At 39.4% G+C, this 24,687-nt stretch overlaps 1 protein-coding gene across 2 annotated transcripts in view; it reads right to left on the bottom strand.

Annotated features, from left to right (window-relative positions):
* Lipa (lipase A, lysosomal acid type) overlaps positions 1-24,687 on the bottom strand; it is a 37,539-nt gene that overhangs the window by 5,080 nt on the left and 7,772 nt on the right. For both annotated transcript variants that reach the window (XM_003473550.5, XM_063239484.1), the window contains exons 4-8: positions 12,733-12,931; positions 11,486-11,595; positions 10,091-10,227; positions 7,478-7,624; positions 6,445-6,516 (exon numbers count right to left, since the gene is read on the bottom strand). In XM_003473550.5, the coding sequence (XP_003473598.2) occupies positions 6,445-6,516; positions 7,478-7,624; positions 10,091-10,227; positions 11,486-11,595; positions 12,733-12,931 (665 nt within the window). The remainder of the gene's footprint in view (positions 1-6,444; positions 6,517-7,477; positions 7,625-10,090; positions 10,228-11,485; positions 11,596-12,732; positions 12,932-24,687) is intronic.

Below are 24,687 nucleotides of genomic sequence, written 5' to 3'. Positions count from 1 at the left end.
GGACAACAGAATGATCTAAATTAGCTAACTAGAGGCTGGAGATTTAGCTCAGCGGCATAAGCACCTGCCTTGCAAGCAGGCAGTCCCCGGTACCGATAAAAAAGAAAAAAAAAGTATAAATTAGCTAACTAAAATGTAGATTCCAGGAACACTCCCCCAGAATCTCCCAAAAAGACTTGGATAGGCCTCAGAATCCGCATTTTTATTAGTGCCTTAAGTAACTGTGACTAACGCTGCAAAGATGTGTTAGGATTGGCCTTCTCCCAACAGAAGCAACTTGGTATGGCCACCACAAAGGTCAGAATATAATAAGCATTAGCTTGAAGGACCTGTGAAATTCATCTGTTTTTTTAAAGAAAATAGGAAGATTTATAAACTACCTTTAAAAGCCTAGACAACTAGATTTGGGAAGTTGATAAGTGAATGCTAATTATTTAAACAAAAAGTGAACTTCTGAATGTACTCGAAGTAGCAGTAAAGGACACCTCTGTAGGACAGTAGAGCCTTCAAACTCCGTACCTGAACTGGGCCTCCAGCCTGCAGCGCCAGGCTCGCACACTCTCAGGGATCTACCCCCAGAATGGAGGTTTCTGGTCGACCATCAGAAGCGGCCCATAGCCAACAAGGCTGTTCTTACACTGACCAAAGGGAGGCAGAAGGACAACAGACAAGGCTGCCTTCTTCGGTGAATGGGGCTTTGGAAATGTTCACAAGGCACATTCCAGTGTGGTTAACCCAAACTACAAGGTTGCAACAGGCCCTGGACCACAGCCTGAAGCCTTTGACGCTCCTGGATCTCAGCCTGAAGCTTTTGACATTGGCCAGCTGCTTGAATCAAGGGCTGGAAAAAGAACAGAAGTCACTCTCCCACAGATCCAGTTCTGGGAGGCCTGAGACACACAGTGAAACAATGCCATTATGTAATAGACGGCAGAGTGGTCTTCAGACAGCCATGCTTTCCACATTCCCACAGCTCTCACAGCAGGTCTGGCAGACACTGGCACTTTGCTGAGGCATGCAATGTTATCACATGTGCGCAGCTAGCGGTCACTAAGCTGGTGACTAGTTTAGCATCTGCTTTCAACCTAACTTAGTCATCCTTTCTGCATCTCTAAGAGCATTCTGTTAAGAAAATTGTACCTTTTGGAAATATTTCTACTAGGTAGGCAATACACATTCTCAAAAATGTATGGGAATTTGATTGTCACAGTACATGAAGAAAACAAAAGATTGATTTTTAAACTGAAATCTGACTGAGGAGAATGGCAGCTGAAGGTCTGGGGCATTGCTTAAGGGGTCAGGGAATGCTGCCAGGATGGCACAATGGACTTGCATTCCACAAGCCCTCTTCTAAGCTGGAGCTTAGAAGAGGCATTTAACATTCTTCTTTCTGGTCACTGTAATGAGCTAAGAGCCTCCAATCAGGTCCTGGCTCCTTGGAAAGGAGCCTCAGTGAGAGGGGCTCCTGTGCTAAGTGTTTGGTGCCATTCTGCCTATAGAAGTGCTCCAGGGACAACTGGGGAAGGAGATGAAAGCATCAGAGATGTTCCAAATGCATCACTCCCAAATCTAGTTATGAAGAAAATTCTGCCATGCAGTTTTTAAAAATGTGAATCCTTAAGAACAAAAAGGACGGAGCTACTGCTATGTATATAATGTGGCTGAATCTCCAAACAAGCACACTGGGTGGAAAGTGTATGGCTATACTTAGACAAACGAGAAAATACACACTGATGCACATGACAGAAAGCAGATCATTGGGAGGGGAAAGAGGCAGTTAGAAAAGAGCAATGAATGAACTGACTATGACGGTGGATGCTTATAACCCCAGAACTCTGGGAGAATGAAGGAGGATCACAAGTTTGAGCTCAGCCTGAGCAACTTAGTGACATCTGTCTCAAAATTTACAAAATGAAAAGGGCTGTGGATGCCGCTCAGTGCAAAGGCCATGAGTTCAATTGCCAGAACTGTAAAGAAAGGGGCTAATAAGGGAACATTCTAGGAAGATGGATATCTTCACTAACTCAGTTTAGGTGTGAGGCTTAGCAGGTGTTTCCCTGTCTCAAAATATATAAAAGTATGTTATTTAAAACACTATGTCAATTGCATTTCAAAAAGCTGTTAAAATAGAATATATCGACTTCCAGGAGAACATGGCAGATAGATAGTAGCAGCTTCGGTGGCTCTCTGAGAAACCGCACTTAAAATCCAGGAATGGTGCCGGACAAGAAGTCCTAAGCAAGGGGAGATATACTTTGCCGACCCAGGAATGAACTAAACTAAGAGAAACCAACTGGAAATGCAATCTCGATGATAGAACAGGAACAGATAAGGTCTCAGCGCAGAAGCTGGACCCCACGCCACTGGAAGTTGCGATTTGAATTTCCTGCAGCCGCTGCTGCTTCCCAATTGGCATGGCAAAGAAAGAGATGCGAAAGCTCTGACAGTGGGAAGTGGGGAATGGAGTTGAAAGAGGGACTGGCCGGGAGCCCTGCATCGACCTGTGGTGAGTGAGTGGATCGGGAACCCTTCCATAGAGTAGGAGGCTTCACAAAGGACATAGTGGGACTGGGCAGACTAGCTGGAACAGGATGCTGCAGTGACTTCAGTCACATATTCCCCTCTCAAGTGGGACTGGTGGGGAGTGCCTGGCTTGGGTGACACCGCTGACTAAGACTCAGTAAGCTAGCCCAAACCAGGTCACAGCTCCTGGAGGTGCACCCTAGCAGTGAAGCCTTTGGTAGGTTCACCTGGAGGGGTGGGCCCAGCATAGGCTGCCCAGGTCTTTGTCTCCCTAGTACACTGCTGTGGGCTGGAACACCTAGCCGGTGCAATTCAAACAAACTGTAACCAACAAAGAAAGAAACTGGGCCTCCTATATATGCTTGTATAAAAGGAACAAAAAATATGGGAAGAGCAACAAGAAAGGGTCCCCGGCCCCCAATCCTGAGAAACATGCAATGTTAGACACGGCACCAATAGACATAAAGTACTATCTCGAGAGCCTCATAGACGAGTTCAAAAATAAAGTTATTAACAACCTGAAGCAAAATATAAGTGGAATAGTTAGAGAAATGCTAAACACCGCCCAAGAAAAAACAGATGGTGGAATAGAAGAACAGAAAAAAAGGGGAGAATTGTTTAATGGAGAAAATAAGAGAAAACATAGAATACGTGAAGCAGGTTCAAAGAGAATACCAAGAAACTAAAAACTCTATCAAAAACTGGCTTAACAGCTTGAAAGAAACTAAGGATAGATTATCTGAACTGGAGGGCAGATTTGTAATATGGGAGCATGAAACGAAAAACTTCTTAAAAATAACAAAAAACAAATAGCAACAAAGGCTAGAAGATGATAAGAGGATCTGTAACTTAAGAATTAAGAACATAAAAGAAGAAGTAGGGACACAAACAAATGGACTATAAAAGCTATTCACAGAAATAATCCAAGAGAATTTCTCTAATTTAGCAAATGGTAAAGATACTCAGATGTACAAGGCATACAGGACCCCAGCCACCTACAACCCAAACAGAGATACACCCAGGCATATAATAATCAAAATTCCAGAAATCCAATATAAGAACAGAATATTAAAAGCCATCAGAGACAAGAAACAATCGCTTACAAGGGAACACCCATCAGAATTATGGCAGACTCCTCGGCACAAACCATCAAATCACAAAAAGCGTGGGGGGAAATAATTCAAGCTTTGAAAGATAATAACCTCCAGCCAAGATTGATATATCCTGCACAACTGTCCCTAGAAATTGATGGAAAAACAAGGTGCTTCCAGGATAAAGAGGAACTAGGGGAATTTGCAACCACCAATTCAACTTTACAGAGAATACTGCAGGATAGTCTAAAAAAGGAAAATACCAAGATTCCAGAAATAGTGGTAGAGAGGCCACAATGAATGGAGCAGAAAGTGAAATAAAGAAGACATACTGACAACAAACGACAGAAAAAGAGCTCAACAGAAATGAGGCAGAGAAGATCGGATGGTAGGAACAGCTATTTTGGAGAAAACAAGACATCATAATAGCTAGTGCTGATTTAGTATCACCTTGTCTTAAGTCCCATCAAACTTGTATTCTTCTGTCTCCATCGGTCTTAAAAGGTTGTATCGTATTGCATTTTATTATATATGATAATATAAGTAAAAACTTTTATAGACAAGGAGATTATACAGAAACCATTGTTCATTTTCTGTTTATTGGTTCTAAATACCCTGTAATAATGTCATTCTCTTGAATGGTTTTATAATGTCTTGATATGTTTGTTGCTACAGTATACGAAGTTATACTCAAAGATTTCAAGGAAAGAGACACTATGGTAACTATTTTTATGTCAGGATATCTTGTGGTGAAACACTATTTTGCTTAAATGGTTATGTTTTGACTTGCGCTGTTCTGTTGTTATGCCCTCTTTTATCTCAATACCCCCTTTTTAAAATTATTTACTTTTTTCTTATCTTTTTAATTAAGGGAAAAATAAATAAAAAATAGCAGGATACATTATAGTAACCCACTTTGATTTCCTGTTAACTTGATTTGAAATCCTGTATTGCCCTCACCATCTTGTTTTGACTGACTTTCCCCTATTCTGCTTTGCTTGATAGTACCAAGTTTGAAAGTATAGGCATAACTGTGAAGACAATAAGATTCATTATAATACCCATTCTGGTTGACGATTATATTCTTTTAAAGTCCTGTAATGTCTCCAATGCTTTGGTTTTATTCTTTACTGTTTTGTTCAATTTTATTATAACTGATTATATAGGCAATTCTTCTTAAGATAGCAAGAGGCAGTATGGTAAACATTGTTGACCACCTTGTATTTTGTTTTTACATTATCTATTATATCCATCCTTTTGATTTGACTGACTCTGTTCTGATATGTCGCATTTGGTTCTACTCTCTTCAAAAAAAGTAATAAGAACTGTGGGAGTAATAAAACCCAAAATGTGTAATTGTCATTGTACAAAAGAAAAGAAAAAGTGCTCTAACGGTGCTCTAACGGTTATAACTGCATATATGTTTAAGTGTATAAGATAGATAACCATATTACTGAGTTTTTTTGGATCACTGAATAAAACTATTTGCACTCTCACTGTTTGAAAGTCCACTTTATATGCTTCAATTTTGTAACCTGAACATATTTCTAAGATGAGAATATGTAATCTATTAACTAGTGATTTCTTACTGTTTATTTTTTAAATTTTGTATTACTTGTACCCTTTTTCTATTTTTTTTCTTTTTCTCTTTAAATAAAAAATAAAAAATAGAAAATATCAAGTTCCCTAATCCAAATCAATTAAAATCTCTGGGGATTAGACACAGGGGTCTTTGTTCTTAAAAGCATGTATTGTATTCAAGCTTGTAAACCCATTACTTTTACTATAAATGTACTTTAGTAAATCCTACAAATAGATTGCTTTTTCATATAATATTTTACTAAGTGGTATAATTTTAAAGCAGTTCAGGGATTCTGATGCAAGCAGTGACTCCTAAAAGCCCAGAAATTACCCCCAGAAGCTTGAAAACTGATTATTAATAGCATTTTTACTTACAACCAAATAGTAAATTATTTCATATTTAAAGAAACTTAGCTAGAAAAAAATCATCAAAAGTGTGTCCCGGGGTGGAAAGAAGCCCCTGATATTCAAAGAAGCAGATTATGAAACACTAAATAGGAGAAAACTAATTGATTTCCACATCTACCTTTTCTAGCCATAATCTGCTTCTCTTTGACAAAGATATGCAGCAAGATATTCCGAGCAAAATGTGGGAACATTTTATATCTCCAAGTACAATTTTTTATCTTTGTGTACTTATATACAGAAATTTTATTTTCATTTACAGAATTTTCTCTTTGGGTTGCATGTAAATTCTGAATGTTCCAGAACAAACACATATTCTTCATGTGACGAAATAATTAAAAGTCTGTTTTAAAAGTCATGGCTCCCACTCATGTTCATGGCTGGCTTAGTTCTGGGTTACAGTGCTGCAGTAGTGGTTTCTTCATCCAAACCTATTCATTGTTCTTTTTGCTCCACCAGCTTTTAGTCATAATTTGTTTTATTTCTGCATTACTTCCACAAAAAAAAATAGGTGGAAGGAGGGAAAAGGAAAAGAAGAAAATATACACGCTGGAATTATGAGTAAAGAAATGAAAGAGAAAGAGAGGGAAGAGGAAAGGAAAGGAATGAGAAGTCAACTTCAGTAGCATTTGGTGAACCTACGCATGGTGCACTGCACCTCCCTGAGGACAGCCAAGACAAGAACAAGGACAAGGACAGGACCCTGGGGAGGGAAAACACATCAGATTTGCAAGCGGACCGTCCTTCTGCTTGGGAGAGGTTTGCAAAGATGCATTTCAAGGAATACAACAGGCTTTCCCAACCCCGATTTCACCTGAGCCCAGAGCAGCCCCAATGCACCTACCTGCCTCCAGTGTAATGCATTCTGCACAGAAGTTCCAGCAGGACAATGTGTCGCATACACGTCTACCCTAGACTGCAGAGTAAACACGTTATATGAAAGGATGAAGATATCACCAGGGTGCTGTTGATGATAAATATTACACTTTGTCCTTCAAAGCATTAAAAACTATAAAATCGGGGCTGGGGATTTAGCTCAGCGGCATAAGCACCTGCCTTGCAAGCAGGCAGTCGTGAGTTCAATCCCCGCTACCGATAAAAAGGAAAAAGACAAAAAAAAAAAAAAAAAAAAAAAAAAAAAAACCACACAACTATAAAATCATAATCTCAAATACATAAGATTGGGCTTAAAAAAATCTTCATCTACAAAGATGTCCTATTAAAACGTGAACAAGCACATAGAGTGCTTATGAAGGAAATGCAAAAATAGGATGAACAAGGGGTTCTACACATTGCAGTTACACTTTTTCATGTTTTTCTTAATTTTTAAGTTTGAATGACAATCATACCTTGCTTTGATCATCAGAAAAATGGTAACATTATTTAAAAAATTCCCTAGGATCTTCATTCCAGAATTTTAAAACCTATTTTCAACATGCAGCAATACAAATGACAAATAAATCTATAAACACCAGCATATTGCTGGTCAATGATTTGTTTTCTATTAAAAAGTAAAAGAATACATATAACTCATATGTGCATGCATGTCATATAAATGTATGCATATACACAACCACTTCAAATTTAAACATAATTTTTAAAGAAATAAACCACTAGACTAAATATATAAATATTACAACTTAAATTGTGACAGAAATAGTCTCCATTTGTGTTTGATGTAGGATCCTGACTAAAGCCCACCAAGAGAGCAGCAGCAGACAGTATTTTAGGTGTCCGCTGAAGCTGATTCCTAAGAGAAACACCTTGTAGGGTCTAAATGAGCTCACTAGATCTCCCATATCATTTGACACAAACAAGCAAATTCACAGACAAACTTACCGGAAGTTTGAATCAAGTCTTACTGCTCATATACGTACCATGTTTAAGTTCCTCTCATTAAATCCACAGATAAGAAAGAAAAGATTTCCACAAAGCTGCTTCATAATGACATGGGTACAAACGTTTGTACTTAGCCACTTCAAGATCTCACTTTGGGGTAAAAAAGCTTGGTGCCCAAATAATTTCTAAAAAACAAAGAAGCACAATGGTAACTCAGGTATCTGATGTATCAGTCTCCATGACCCACCTCAGAAGCACAGACACAGCAGCATCCTCAAGTGTGGCCTCAGAAGCAGAGTCAACCAGCAAATACTCAAAGATACTGACACAGTAAGTTTACTAGGCAAAATCAGATGTGTTCCAAGTATGTATTTAAATTCTTAAAATGAAAACAAAGGCAGAAAACAAGATAAATTTAGAATTAACTTTTGCAAAGGGAAAGGGCTTTGATCAGTTATGCCAGGGGCATCCCCAAATAGCTTTCATTTGTCTCCAATGGATCATTCATGACCTCCAAAAGACCTGCCAACTATGCATGCATCTAATTTCATATAGTCAAATTCAGCCCACAGTCTGTTGTTTTCTTTATTTTTTTAATTGGAGAAGGGGAGTAAATGTTTGAATGTCTATCAAGCTACTACCCTACAATCTCCAAAGATTAAATAAATTAAAAACATACATTTCTATGACACAGAAATTTCAATTCCCCATAGAAAATTTAGATATGCCCCCCAAAAGGTTGTAAAGATGCAGCAATAGCAAATCAGCAAACAATCTGAATGTCTACCAAAGCATTCTGGCTAAATGAACAGGAGTTCCTCATAGTCCAAAACTTATTATGCAACAATTTTTAAAAATGAATTAATGTGATGGCTTTCTGAGAGTGAAACATCCAATCTGTAGAATAATCTATACAGTTGGATAGCATCCATATTAAAATCTTTAATTTCTGAACTTTGCAATGAAAATCAATGCTCCTATTACCCAAGGCATTAAAAACATATTTGGTCAGAGTGTTTATATCTTCTCTGCATGGTCACTGATGCAGTAAATCCCATATTATATTAGTGTCAGATTTTGAGATCAGAATATCATCCATATTTCCTGTGCTGTTATCCCTGGTTTTAAAGTACAGTTATATGTCACAAACATCACAGGGTGCACTGACACCAACCTATATAGTACAGGTCAATCATTTGACCTGGATCCTTAATGCAATTAAGAGGCATGGTGAACACAAACGTACAAATGTTGCTACCAATATCATGATATATTACCATACAGTAAGCCTTTTTACAAAAGTATACTCTAAAATAGTGATTTAAAAAGACAGTAAATATATCACTATCAAATATTATGAATTACACATACAATATGTCTATAGTTTTGTGTAACTGGCAGCACAGGTTTGTTTATACCAGCACTGCCACAATTCCATAAGCAATGCATTAGTTATGACATCATGAGGTGACAGGAATCTTTCAGCTTTATTATAATCTTATGGAATTACCATCAAATATGCAATGTCTACTGAAATAAATGCCACTATATGACAGGTGACTATACATGTCTGTACAGGACTGTGTGTTTGTGTGTGTGTGTGTGTATGTGTGCATTCATGCAACATATCATATATTAAACCTAAAATGCATGGGCCAACTGGCCTCATAACTCCTTCTTATGAGAGCTATTTCTTCCTTGAACAGAATTTAGGGTTATATAATTTTAGAACTGAGGCATAGGGCAGTCATTGGCTTCATAGGAGTCACATGATAAAATATAATGAAACAGTAACTTTAGGGATGTGGCTAGAGATAGGTATGTAGGAAAGGCACATTTCCTTTCTCTCACATCTTGATTACTGCTATGAATAGGCTTATCTTGTGGGATAAAGAATAAATGCATAAGTGTTTAAATTATTTTCTTGAAAACTTTGCATTTTCTTTGTGTAGTAGGTAGGAAGCTGTACTAATACATGTTAACTGGGAGTATACAAAGCTGTAGTGTACAGTTAATGATGCACCACCTTGTAATGATTGACACATTGTATCAAGTTTAGAAATCGCTTATGTAAGTAACTCATCTACATCCTAGGGTGTCCATGCCCTTACTGCTCTAGGATGTTGTTCATTGTGTTGACTTGAGAAGTTCAGGAATTTAACTAAGTGACTCAGCAGGGGGTCAGCAGCCTTACTTTGTAAACATCCTGAGCTTGTGCAAGAGGACAGCATGGAGATGGTGTTTGTACTATACCCACCCAAGGGCTGTAGCCTACACACAATATAAGGGAGCAAAAAAGGCTTGTTCTCCTCGCTTTTTGCTCTTGCTGCTTTTGCTGTCTTCTGTCACCTTGAGCAGTTGCCCTTCTGCCGTACCACTCTGCCCTGGAGCCAGCTGGTAACACACTGAAACCTCTACAAACTGTGAACTAAATAAACCTTTTCTCCCTTAATTTTGGTCATTGCGTATTTTATCTCAGCAATGAGATCAAAGTAACCAAGACTGGATAGGAAGCAGGAATGAAGGCAGAAAGCAAAGCCCACATCTCCACTAACAGTAAATGGAGAGGAGGACCATGGCAGATTCTCCCTCCCACAGTCAGTTCTTCAGACAGGAAGAGGAAATGTTGCAGGGGTGGGGCAGTTAAGTACCTCCAAGAGATGCTCTGGCAACCGTCCTAATTTGGTTAGAGGACTCTTAGCAAAATCTACTAAAACCACAGGAGCCAAGGCAAAAAATACTTTAATCTTTTTGGCCAGTTCAGGTAACTGTGAAAATGCTATAAAACCTGTGGGAACAAAAAGACAACAGAAATTCCATCTTCTGGGTCTTCTTAGAAAAAACAAGGAACGTCATTCATAAGGCCCCCAGCAGCAACCCAATGACCCAGTAAGCAACTCAGTCCTCAGAGTCAGAACACTTAGGAAGGGACCCTCTGAACCTCTGAGTAAGCAAACTAAGTTAGCAAAGCAAATGTTTGTTAAGCAATTGCTCCAAATTCCAACCTACATATCCACAGGAAGAAATCCAGAAGGTGCCTTTAAACTGTGTGAACTGTAAGACTACATTTCCACAGCTCCACCCTACGACTTCCATCTCCCTGGCCTATCTTTAATCTATAGCCCCATTCAATTAAGTCACCAAGGACTCTAAAAGAGTACCTTAAAGTGTCTTTGAGCCCCCTTAGTCTCTTCTTGCCATTTAGCCTTAGAATGTCACTGAAGAAATCAGTCAGGCACAGCACAGAAGTAAACTAGTTTTGAAAGAAGGAATATAAATGAACAACCAAGTCTGTTTTTCTAAGAGTAAAGCATAGCTGTATACCTGTTTAAAAGCATGCATGCTTTTCATATAATAATTTTTCTTTCTAGTATTGAAGGACATGAACATAAAAGTTTTAGTCACAGGGAACACTAAAAGGGAGAAATAAACAAATTACAGGACAGGTTCCCTCTAGTTCCTAATTCGAGAAATTTGCTTTTTAGAATTACAGATAATTTGTATTTTCTTTAAACTATTTTTATTTCTAATAAGCACATTAATATTATCATCAACATAAATTAAAATCCATTTTCCTTTAAAAATGGATTAGCAATTAAGTGCAACCCATTATCCTTATAGTTAGATTCTAGTTAACTGTTTATTTACATTGCTGGAAATCAAACACACTAGGTAAGTGCTCCACACATAGCTATAGCCCAGCCCTCCACTTAACTTTAAACGTATTTTCCAAGTTCCTTAGGAAACTTTCTGTTTTCTACTGTGTCATGCCCCGATAGTGCTTAACTTGAAAAATAAATATTACAATGTGGCTCACGTTAATTCTTTCAGTTTTTAGAGAATGATATTCCATATTTAGCCATGTAATTTAAAGTCTGAACTTCCATGAAAGATTGCTACCAAATTCTTTGTCCTATTTGTGATTTCTGCTTGGCATTAAAAACAAAAACAACTATGTCAACTAACTTTTTATATTCACTAATTTTAAGAATAAGTATAAACTGTAAGAAAGACACATGACCTTCCCGTCCCTATTCCTTACATACCTATTGTGCTGCCTTGAGAATGACCCACATAATACACTTGCTTTACACCAGTTTTATTCAGAATGAAGTCAATTGAAGCTGGTAGGTCGTATTTTGCCATTTCATCAAAACTGGAATCAAAAAAGGAACTCTGTTGTTAAAACTGCACATAAAATAGAAGAACACTCAGATATTAAACATGAAGCTTGCAGAGTATCATAAATTGAACACAGTTGAGTAAATCAACACTAAGCTCAGAAAACTGAACCTTACGAGGCCCACTGGGCTCCCCTTGGACTCCCCTCTCGTTATGCCTCCAAAGATAACTATTATGCTCATTTTTCCCATTATAAGTCTGTTTCACCCACTGTAAGATTTTTCTATGAATAAGACCATACAGTTTTACATTTTTTCCACCCCTATGTTTATCCATGTTAGTACAAAGAATTTAGGTATTTGTTCTTCTTTTGCTTTTTAATATTCCATACTTTACTTGCCTGTCCGTTTGGTTCACTGCTGAGGACAGGCACGTGAGTGGTTTTCAGTTTTTCCCTAAAGCATGTAGTGCAACAGTATATATATTCTTCTACATGCCTTTTGGTAAAAATTCTCATTCTTGTGTATAGGAAGGCTCTAGTAGTACAAATAGGAGGCAAGCCTGGAGACATCCAAAGAGCTAATCTTCTCTAATACTCAGTGCAACAAGATACAGTGTCGAACAAGGTGTGTGTCACGAGCAGATTAGCACATTGTCACTATACACTGGCAATGTGTCAAGTTCTGTGGAGACTGTTTCCCAGTATCCCCTCCTTTAATCCCCTGATGACTTTATGAGGCAAGTGTTTACTATCCCCATTGCTAAGAAAGAAACAGGCAGGGATTGTGCAGCATGCCCAAAATCATATGGCAGCTAATTGGGAAAGGCAGAAGTAAGATAGAAGAGAATTTCTGCAAAGAAGAAAAGTTAACATATGGAAGATGTGTTTATGAAAAATGGAAGAGGTTTATGGGAACAATGTTCACCAGCAGGCCCCACATCAGCTAGAATGACAAAATAACTTAGGAATTCACAACTGAATATAAGGCCTATTTAAATCATTTACCTTACTGCTTATTTGATTCCTGGAAGGTTTAAAATCTTTCAAGAGACAACAGTCTCTTGCAATTTCAGAGTTACTCATCTAACAGCCTCTTCTGCTGAATTCTTCATGTGCCTGCTTTAAGGCCACTAAGGAAAAAGACCACAGTCATAACCAACTGAAATATACCTGAAGGCCCAGAATTCATCCTGAGAAACTGACAGATTCTTGTGTTTCCGAGACCAAGTGTTTCCCCTGCTGTTCCCCATCCACACGTCAAAGCCAGCATCAGCAAGAATGAAGCCCAGGCTGCTGCTGTCAAGGTTTGTGACCCAGTTACTGGAATCTGCCAAAAAGCCATGCTGTAGAAAGACAACTTGTTTGGGACCTGAAAAACAGCACGCATGTTTAGGAGATTAGTATCCCCAAGCTTCAAAACAAACAGAACATTTGCTAAACTATCTCAAAGTGAATGATGAAAAACAAAGTCATGATGTAGGGATTTACTCCCATGTAACCCTAGTTTAAAAAAAAAAAAACTTAAAGAAAACAGGGCTAATAAGTAGCAGTAAAACTGAAATATTTTTACTTGCTTAATTACAAAACAACTAACTATTGAAAAAATTTATGTATGTTTTAGGAACATGTGAAACGTTTATTCACAGCCAGACACAGCAGGTACATCTATAACCCCATTTATTCAGAAGGTGGAGATAGGACAATTGCAAATTTGATGCCAGCATGTAAAATTTGGTGAGATTCTTTTTTTTGAACAAAGAAAATAAAAGGTTGGAGATATATCTCAGTGCTCCTAGAGTTCAACCCACAAAACAGTTTCTAAAATTTGCTCCATAAATTGCTTTTCTTTCAATGAATGCTAACAAAATAAACCAAAACAAAAGGATCACACACAATGAGATACTACTATCGACCTATTAGAACAGCCCAAATTCAAAAACACTGACAGTACCAGTTTTAGCAATAGGAACTATCATTTATAGCTCAAAATAATGCAAAACAGTAGTTCCACCTTGAAAAACAGTTTGGCAGTGTCTTACAAACTAAATATATTCTTACCATTCAATCCTGCAATCATGTTTCTTGGTTATTTTACCCAAAGGAATTGAAAACTTATGTCCATATAAAATCCTGTGTATGAGTGCTTCTGGTAGCTTTGCTTATAATTGCTAAAAGCTGGAAGCAATCAGGATATCCTTCAGCACATGGATGGATAAACTGTGGTACACAGACAATGAAGTGTTATCCTGTTCTAAAAGGATACGAGCTACAAGGTGTGAAGGAACATGAAATGCATGTTCCTAAGGGAAAAACGCAATCTGAAAACGTTGCACAGTATATGATATTGTGGAAAAGACCAAACTATAGAGGAAGTAAAAAAAAAAATAGTGATTCTGGTTGGGGGAGAAAGGAGAGAAAGAGGCAGAGGAAAGAGGGTCATTAGGACCCTGGAACTCTATGTGATACTGTAATGGTAGATAAACACCGTCACACATTTGGCTAAACCCACCAAACACATCACATCCAGAGATAAACTTAGGTAAACTGTGAATTGTTGCTTGCTGGTAACAATGTGCCGCTGCTGCAGCTTCTTCAACTATAACAAATACACAGCGGGGGGATGCTCCCAACTCCACTGAGAAAAGGCAGAAGACGCCTGGGTGTCTCCATACACTGGCCCTCACAGTAACTGTATTCGTAAATGTCAAAATTTCAAAGTAATCAATTTTACTTCTCCATTATTCTGTGAACCTGAAGCTGCTCTAAAAACACACAACCTAATCAAAAAATTTAAATTGGATTAAAAAATTAAATAGAAAAAGATTACATGTTTATAGATTTGTGTATATCTACGTGTAGGTTTAAGTTTATTTTGCACCTGAAACAGTGATGCAGCAGAAAAAAAACAAAAATTTGGAAGTCAAAGAAATCTGACTTCAAGCTGGTTTCAGTTTTGAGGCCACTGACCATACACTAAACAAATCTTTAGTAAGCAACAACTGTATGCTAGACATCCCTCTGTCTAAAAATCAGACCAATCTGATTTTTGTGATTTTTGTGGTACCAGATATTGAACCCAGGGATGCTGTACCACTGAGTTATATCCCCAACACTTTTTACTTTTTAAGACACAATCTTAAGTTGGGTGTTGTTGCACATGCCTGTCATTTCAGAATCTGGGAAGCTGAGGCAGGAGAATTTCTGTGAGTTCAAGGTTAACCTGGGTTATATAATAAGTGCAAACGTAGTCTGAGCTACACAGCAAGACCCTGTCTGAAAGAGAAAAAAAATCAATTAAGACACAATTTCAATAAGTTGCCCAGACTGGCCTTTGCCTAAACTTGTAATCCTCCTGCTTCAGCCTCCCAAGTCACTGGGATTACAGGTGTCCCATACCACATGTGGCTTAAATTTAACACTACATCAATAAGATCAAATTTGGGGATTTAGCTCAGCGGCATAAGCGCCTGCCTTGCAAGCAGGCAGTCGTGAGTTCAATCCCTGGTACCGATAAAGACAAAAAAGACCAAAAAAAAAAAAAAAAAAAAAAAATTTTTACCAAGAGAGTAGATTCAGCATTTTATAGGCTGTGTCCAATAAAGAAGATCCAAGGTTATCTTAGGAAGTTTTAAAAAATCATAAGAAGTTTGAAATCATAAACTTGAGTGTGATAACAATAATTGCCAAAATTCCCTGCTCTTTAAGCCCAAGAACAGCTGGGGGCTAAGAGAAAACCTAGAGAGTTCTTTTTTTGGCAAAGAGAGGGCAGTGATGTCTTCATGGTGGCCTCCTCAGCTCTACTATTGGAAGCAACTGGGTTAGGGTCAGCACAACCCCTAACTGGGTTAGGGTCAGAGGAGTCCCAGCCAGGAGGAAGCAAGGAGTGGATTATTCAGGATCTGAAACTGAATGTGGTTGCGCAGAAGGAAGGTGACCCCAGGCGTGGGGAAGCTCCTCCTGTCTCCCAAAGCACTGACCTCCTCTGCCAGGACAGAGTCCGGATGGGACTTTTCCACGCGCAAACCCAGTTAGAAGCAGCAGCGGAGGTCTGGGAAAGAAGTAAAACTGAGAACAAGGAGGAAGGAGGCACAGGATTGAGGATGTGAGCACAAACCTTACACGATTTACTCAGTTCTGAAATGTGCCTTTTCCCAAAGCATAGAAGATGACATGGCCGATAAAGGGCAGAACTCAATAAACAGCACTCCCCGCCAGCCACAAGTATGTAAATGTGTAAAATATTATTAGAAAACAAGCATTGTAAAGAAAAAGAAAAAAAAGTGGTATTCTTTAGTGCAGGCACTATAATCACAGTTACAAGAGCAGAGCATGTCAGGGACTTTGCTAAACATTTTACATATATTTTCTCCCATACGCTCCCTGCTTTAATAGAGTAGAACAATGATCCCTGCAAAGAAGGTCACATCCTAATTCCTAAAACATGAGAATATATATCACCTTTGCATGGTGACAAAGATTTTGCAGATGTGCTTAATGATCTTGCGATAAGGAGGACACCAGGGTTTATTTAAGAAAAAAGGAGAGGGGCCATGTAATCACGAGGGTCCTTACAAAAGGGAAGCAGAAAGGGTCAGAATTAGAAGAAACTGGAGAACACATCCTCCTGACTTTGGAGATGGAGCAAGGACCCATCAGCCAAGGAAGCAAGCAACCTCTGAAATCTGGAAAGGCCAAAAAAACAGATCATCCCCTGGAGCTCTGAAACTGTAAGATAAACAATCTACTGTTTTAAATCACAATGTTAGTGGTAGTTTGTTAAAGTAGCCATGTAATACTAATACAACCAGAGACCAACTTTTTCCCACCATGTTTTTGGATGTGGACTCCAAGGCACTGTGTGGCTAATGAAGGAAGCTGTCCACAGCCTCACGGCCAGCAACAGTGGAACCAGGCTTCTGAAGCAGGCTGTGCTGTTGCTCGAAGGCTCCTTAAGCAAAGCAAAGGCTGGGAGGCACATGGATATTTTTGAGGTTATGGTAGGTCCCCACATGTGTCCTGTAACCCTAAATCTATCCATTCTTAAGGTTCTAAAGTTTTATCAACCCATGTATGGGCTTCGGGGAACCCATAAACCCCTGTATGAAGTCGCTAAATTTGGTGTACACAGCATTTACTCAGGCTTTGAGGGTAACTGCAACATGTTGCCTAACCTGATAGCTCAGGTTTGCTGGCTCCTCCGCCCTGCTCCTTGCTGGTTTGGAAGGAATTTGTACATAAAGTGCTTCTCTCCTGCTGCACAGCAATGAGAATTTGTGTACAGGTGTGCACTACTTCATACTGAATGAAGCAAAGTCAGAAATGGCCCTTGCTTTGTACCTCCTGGGAAATCCATGGGATTCAACAATTCAAGGAAGCTCAACACCAAAAAGAATAGGCCCTAAACTTTGAACAAATCCCAAGTCCAAGGGCTTGTGCAGCCATTCCTATGAGCTTTAGTTTGTCAGAGCTCTGGGGCTGAAAGTCTTCTTGAACTTGCCCCAGCCACATAACAGAAACCAAGCAAATATTCTGGCATCTGGATGATGTGTCTGCCAGTGTTTGTCAAGACAACTATCAAGCATGTGCTAGGCACCATGTTTCCTAAGATTCTCATGATTACACCCATTGAAAAAACTAAGTAGCTAGAGAGAAAGGTTAAGTAATCTGTACTAAAACATTCAGCCAGCACAATGCTAGAACCAAAACCAAGTTAGCCTCATTCCCAAGTCCTTTTAACCACTGGCCTAAATAAAAACTATGAGAGCACAGGTGAGGTATATACAAACATATATTAGGTTTGTCTCCAGTTATCACAGCAAGCCAAAGAGCATTTCCCAAAGCCAGCTACAGGCTGAAATGACTCAAAGAGCTTATAAAGCAGACATGTTCCTAGCTATTTTCTTGGCTATTGTGAATCAACCCACATCCATAGCTATGTTCAAACTAATTCATCTAAAAGAGTGTAGATCCAGCTATCTCTGCTGCATCAAGTTGGCTCAGAATAAAGTGTGTTACCTGAAATGACCAGAGAGAGGCCACTTAGACATGGGCATCTCTGGTGTCTTAGTTACTTTTCTCGTTGCTAGAACAATATGCCCAACACCTACAGTTAAAGGGAAAAGTTTATTTGGTTCACAGTTTTTAGAGGTATCAGTTTTTAATCAACTGGCTCCAAGTCAAAGTGCCATTGCAGAAGGTAGCAGACTAACACAGCTCTTTCTGTCCCTTGATGTTATCTAAGATACTCAGTGTGGTAACACTCCCTTAATCCTAGTGCCCTTAATCCTAGCAGTGGAGCATGAATCAATTCCAGCATCACACACTCTAGATCCAACCTGTACAAGCCCCACCAATGAGTGCATGAGGCATTGGGGGGACATCTAGACACAAGCCATAACATCTGGTAAACATCTACTGAGCACCTGGAGGTGGTTCTAGGGCCTCTCTCAACAATTATTAAGAGCATACTTGGGGGTTCAGCATGTAGCTCCGTGGTACGGTGCATGTCTAGCATACATGAGACTCTAGATTTGCTTCCTGGCATTACACAACAAAACAAGAACTGAATAGACTTTCTTTTCCAAAGTAAGTTATACAAAGTAATGGAACAATGAGTGGATTTTTATAAACTAATTCTAGTTTAAAGAATTGTCCCAAAACTATCCCCAAATACTATTTTTTGGTCCACATTTCACTGCTCAGACCAAATACCTGAGGTTGAAAAATTTATAAGGAACAGAAATTGATTTCTCCCATTTCAAGTTCAGAACTCTAAGACCAAGGGGCATATATCTTACAAGGGCCTTTCTGCAGTGTCATCCACTGGCAAGGTGGAAGAAAAGGGTACAAGAGGGAAGGGCCAAATCCAACCTTTTATCAAGAATGCCTTCTGTAACAATAGATATTAATCACTTCTTAAAGGTCCCAACTCTTGGCACAAGTACATTGGGAATTAAGTTTCTAATACATGAACTTTAAGACATAAATTCAAAGCATAGCAACTACAAATACAAACTAACAACTTTGATAGGCAGCATTTACCATGATGGTTGTATTCATTAGGTAACCAAGAAGAAGAGACTACTCTCCAAGGCACACATCCCAGGAAGCTAAGCAACAGAAGCCAATCTGCACACTCTCTAGATCAGACACTTCCTTGACTTTACCAGGGACATTGCTGCAATCCCAAGATCTGAAAGAAAAAAAGCCAAGTGGGGAGGGTCTGTGCCACAAGCTATATGACTCCTGGCTTTACCTTTTGCCAGCTGTTTCATCTCTAGCAAGTTAAGGTGGATAATCAGACAGAAAGCACAATGTTTCACTTATCCAGAGGGAAAAACTCAGAAAAAAAGTGTGGCCTTTGCCACCATCCAGGCCACCATACTCACTTTCCACAGTCACTTGCTGGGAACAAGATGACCCACCAGAGTGTGTTTAGGGTGCCTTGCAACACAAGCAGGGAAAGAAAACCATCTCAGCATACCTCAGAATGCTGTCCTCCTGCCCCCAGCCATAGTCACTGTGATTATCCGGCTATAGGAAGGCAGCCTGACACCTCATTCACTGCAGCTCCACAGCAGCTAACACTGACACAGCTAACACAGCAGCTAACAGTGACAGCTGGTGCACATGTAAGAATTTGACAAGTGAAATACAGCAGTTTGCCCCTATTCCAAGGTTTTGCTTTTGTGATTTCAGTGACTTCCAGTCATGTACAGTCTGAAAATACTAAGTGAAAAATTCCAGAAATAAACAATTCGTAAGTTTCAAATTGCAGCACTTGTCAAGTGCTATGATAAAATCTCAAACTTTCCTTTTCCATCCACTCAGGACATGAATCATCTCTCTGTCTAGCATATCTATACTCTGTATTTTGCCTGCCTGCCCTGCTTAGAAGCTATCTTGATTATAGATGTATAGTCATAGTATTGCAGAGCTTGTGTTTAAGTCATTCTTCTTCAACTTAATAGTGGACCCAACACACAAGAATAATAATGTTGGCAATTTTAGTATAATATATTGTTATAACTATCGTATTGTGTTATTATTATTGTTAATGTCTTATATCAGTGTTAATGTCTTACAATGCCTAATTTATAAATAAGAGTGCATGTGTGTATATAGAAAAAAACCATGGTATATATAGGATTCAGTACTAGCCACAATGTCAAGCATCCACCAGGTAGTCTTAGAATGTATCTCCCATAGGATAAGGGGGAACAAGGTAAAAGGAAAAAACATTAACTACTCACGCACATAGACACACAGACCACATAGACACTCTCTGGAGCACTGCTTAGAGTTCACCTTGCAGGCAGGATTATGCTGGGCCATTTACATGGTCCTTCATACTTTGCTAATTATGAGGCTTAGCGAAGACACATGCACCAGGACACACTGGGAAATCATCTAGCTCTAAAAGAAGCTGCGAGGTCCCGAGAGGGGGGCAACTTCCAGACCCAACTGTGTTTGTCACCCGATCCTGAGGTACAGCTCCACCTATTACATTTTTTCCTTCAGCATCTTCTGCCTAAAGTGAGCAAATTCTGACATCTTTCTCCTTTCTTCAGAGTTCAGAATGCATTGTGTGTCAAAGAGGACTATATACAGAAAAATTAGCTATCGGAGACCACCACCAAAGCCAGTGTAACACTGACAAGTAGAAAATAAAAGCTGCAGCCCCATTAATACAGGGATAGATATTTCAGAGGCCTTACTGCAACAACCAATTAAGTGGCAAGTATTAGATACTGGTGATAGATAAAAGAAATTAAAATTCACAAAGGTTAAATAAACTGCCAAGGACACATAGCAGTCAAAGGAGCAGAACTGGAACTCAAGCCCAAGGCTAGCACTTTAATGTGCTCACACTTAACCACAAGGCGATGCAGCCTCTAGTTTTGTCTACCACACGCACCCACAGATTTATGTTTGTGGTCACCTCTGAGCTCATGAGTAAGTGAAGTTTAACCTAAATGTGGCCTAGAGCAAGGAACATTTTGAAGTCTCAGTGTTGACTCTTTGTTTGCTCTGTAATTAGTCTCTTACTAATACATGAAAAGGCTGTTTGGCCTTGGGATGCTTGTCAGGCCAAGGCAGGAATTAAAGGAAAAATAGGACAATATGAATTTATTGATTGGAGCCTATAGGGAGAAATCGTTGGTAGAGTAAACAATATAGACCCATGGAAGATCCTAAATTGGACATATTCAGACAATGTTACTAAACAATTTCTACCTGTGCAACTTGTAAATGACTTGGGGCTTTGTACCCCTATGCCACACTTAATCTATAGCACACATACCTGAACCAATACAATAGTCTTTCTGGAAACTGGCCCTACCCTTTATAAAAGAGAGCATAAGGACTGGCAAGAATGTTAAATCACAGAAGAAGGAAATTCTTAAATTAAAACATTACCAGACTTCCCAACCTTCTATTTTCATTTATAACCCTCATGTACTCTTATATGGCACTGTATCTTGGAATGTTAATTCTTTCAAATGTTCGAATTATACCTTTAACCACTGTGTGAGGCTACTGGGTCACATGCCAGGCGTTTGGGTCCCTGTAAATCTCACTGAAACATGGTCTTACTCTCCGGTGTCCCATCTGTTACATACACTAGTAAAACATCTGACCCATAGGACAAAAAGAATGCTTGGCTTAATTACTGCAGGAATAGATGCCAAATTACAGACACAGGTTAGCATGCTGGAAACTTGTTATGAATAGAAGGCCAAATAAGAAGCCTACAGCTATTACAAGGATACGCCATTACAAGGCCACTCATTTCTATACAACTCCCTTGCACTCTAACAAATCTATGCATCCTTGGGAGGACATAAAGAAACATGTACAAGGAGCTATCCATCAAATGTTACTGTGGGTACTGATGTTCTCTAGAAGGAGGTGCTGTCAATGTCCCAACAAACTCAAAGATTTGATGAACAAATTCAAGATTCGGGCAAATTTTCTGATGCCTTTGATCAATTAAACCCATTCAACTATGTGAAGGCACCCTTCTGGCTTTATGTTGGTATACTTGGAGTAATCTGTGTGTTTCTCCTTATTCTATTCATAGTCTGTCGAAGAGGAGCTAAGGCAGGCCAACTCCTAGACAACATCCAACCACGACTTACCCTGATCCAGCTTTTCTTACAAAAAAAAAAAAAGGGAAGAAATGCTGGAGACCACTACAAAGTGACTCTGAGCGGATTTAAAATTAACTAATGGCTTTCTATGTTTATCTATAGGTCTGTCCTAGGCCTCAGCCTCAGCCTGGCAATGGGAGCTGATTCATAGTAAATGAACCTCTCTGAATCACTGGTCCTGGGTGAGGCCTGTAGTGGCCTGTGAGGCCAGACACACCTCAAAGGGCAAGATAAGGCCACAGCTGAGGACACCTTGGCTCCAACACTAATTAAGTATATAGAGACTGCAGCTGCAGGCATCTCACTCCTGAAGTTTCACTCCTACCATAAATGTCACCGTGGAGACAAGACAGTTCTTCTAAATTGGCATAATTTACTACTTGCAGAAGTCTTTGAAGTGACTTCCAAAGTCTTTCTCATTTCCTGCGCTTTCCTTGGTATCTCCATTCTTTGTCTGAAAATGTAATAAATATGGTTGGCCCAGAGAAGCTCTTTGTCTTACCACCCAGAGTCCAGAACTCTGCACAGGGTTTTGATCCTCCTGGAGCCCTAGAATCATACCACTTGTCTCACTTACTTAAGCCTTCATGTACACTCATTTGGGAGAGTGGGGATCTAGGTCAGACTGGGTAACTCCCCAGAAGGTTTCAGGAGCTGCCATAGTCTTCCACTGAAGCATTTGCAAGCAAATGAGACAGAAAACATTTCTACCTCTTAGCACTTACACCAGCCTAACAGGAAAGACAGTGGTTATACAAGTTATCACTTTTTATTTATCGTCTTAAGTGCTACGAAGTAAATACATAGATAACTCAGAATATGTAGTCCTAGGGCCTGCCATTGAGGGTAGTGAGGAAATCTCACCCACAAGTGGCATTTAGCAGTTAGACCGCAGGAACAGAAAGAGCTCTGGAGGAGGAAAGGGGAAGGACAGTGTCAGTGCTCCCACTCCACATGGCTCTTTGCAACATCCCTAAGCTGGGGGTAGGACACATGCCACACACCGGACCCTGACTTACCCCAGAGGGTCAGGCAAAGGATCTGAAAGTGGCTCCCAACCCAAACCACCATCAGAGCAGCAGTGAGCCTGGACATGAGCTCAGCCTTCATTACTGGGCCCAGGCATTGATGCACAAAGCCGAACCTATTCAGTGCCACTGTGTCAAGGAATCAGATATCAGATTACTAAAGCCTATCTGTCACTTGTTAGAGCACTGCACTTATTTTTTTAACACGGTTTCTTTAGAAGAAAAGATTCTCTGTAAGGAAAGAAAATTCAGAAATTAGTCAGAACTCTAAAATAAGCAAACCAAAACACAAATTGATAGCTTTTCCTTTCAAAGACTTAACTCCTAAACCACACTGTGAATTTTCAATTATGATTCAAAAATCTCAACACACAACGCCTGGGGAGTCTTACAAGCCTGTTTCTCTGTACTGCTGTCCTATTCCAGCGGGCCACCAGAATACAACTTTTCAGTACAGACATGCTACCCTGCTGTTTTCTTTAGTGAATGGCTAATTTCGCAGGCAATAAGTAAAGCTACATGTTGCTGTTGTTACTGCTTCTTGTATTTTATTTTTAATGCTGGCAGAATCAGCATTTTCTTGTTTTAGCCAAATAAAAACTATATTGTGAAACTCATGGGATCAGCTTGCTCAATACTAATTTTGTAAGGTTATTCTCTCAAGTTCAAGAAACACTGAATCTATTGGTAGGACAATTGTCCTTTAACCTGAGACAAGTTTCTTTTCTTTTTTGAACCTAGTTGTCTCACCCAGTAAAATGAGGATGCTGGTACAAATCATAAATGCCCAGATGCCTCTAAGTACCCAGGGTAATATGTTAAAATATAAGCTCTCCAACGCTCTGACCCAAGCAGGAATCTGAGATCCTTCTAATACTGATACCTCATGACTGTGAAGTAAGGGCTGAACAGATGCAAACATAACCACTTCTACATAAATGATTAATTTCTAACTTTCAGTTCCCTTAAAATGCTAGCAAAAAGGAGAGTTCAACACTTGTTAAAAAGACTGCTTAACTGTGGATAACAGCATGCATATACTCCAAGTAGTCAAGAGCCACTCTATAAAGGATAGGTGTGAAAGTCAGGACAGAATATTAATCTACGCATCTTCATCGATTAGGGCCCTAAAGATTGCTGCCTAGAAAAAATCAAACAATTATGGTTGACCTTTAAGCAACATCATCCTGCAAAACTATGTAGGACAGGCAAGAATGGGGAGGCAGGCAGAAAAGAGGCAAATTGGCAGAGGTTAAGAAAGCAGAGAAGTCACTTGGCCCAACGCTATGTTCATACAACTCTCTAAGTATCAGGATCCTGGCCAAGAGTCCCAATTGTCTGTCTTAAGAGTATGGCAAGAAAAATAAAAAGACACAGGCAAGTATAGCAGTACATCAAAGCTGGGAAGTCAATATCCACTCCCAAAGCAGCCACTACTTATTAGGTGTATACAGTGATAGGTCGGGCTAGCACAGGATTACACTTTGGCAGAACACTCAAGAGGGCATAGATGATCATATGCTAAGAAGGATCTTGTCCTTCCAGTAAAATCCTGGGGTGACTGAAGAAGGTGTAGATGGTCACATGCTAAGAAGGACTTGACCTGGAGAATAATCCTGGGATAGCTCAAGAGGGTGTAGATGACCATATGGTAAGAAGAGTCAATGGGAAATCTCAAATAGGAGGTATTGAAAATCCCAAGCCTCCATTCGATCAACTCTTAAAGAAGTATACAAATTTAGCCATTGTGAATTAGTGGTCCCCAACGTCTAAAGACCTTGAAGTGAGCTGGAGGAACTCACCGAGTCAAAGCTGAAAGATGCTCCCATTCCCAATTCCCCGCAAGGAATGCAAACATTATGTATGAAAAATATGTACTAATAAAAACAACTTTTTAAAAAAGAAAGTCACCAATATCCAAAATGTATTGAAGCAATACAAGT

Source organism: Cavia porcellus, unplaced genomic scaffold (assembly GCF_034190915.1).
Source record: "Cavia porcellus strain 051 isolate PalLab524CR breed Dunkin Hartley unplaced genomic scaffold, mCavPor4.1 scaffold_28, whole genome shotgun sequence".
Lineage (NCBI taxonomy): Eukaryota > Metazoa > Chordata > Mammalia > Rodentia > Caviidae > Cavia > Cavia porcellus.
Note: the sequence above shows the minus strand (reverse complement) of the source record. Positions and strands in the feature narration are given on the sequence as shown.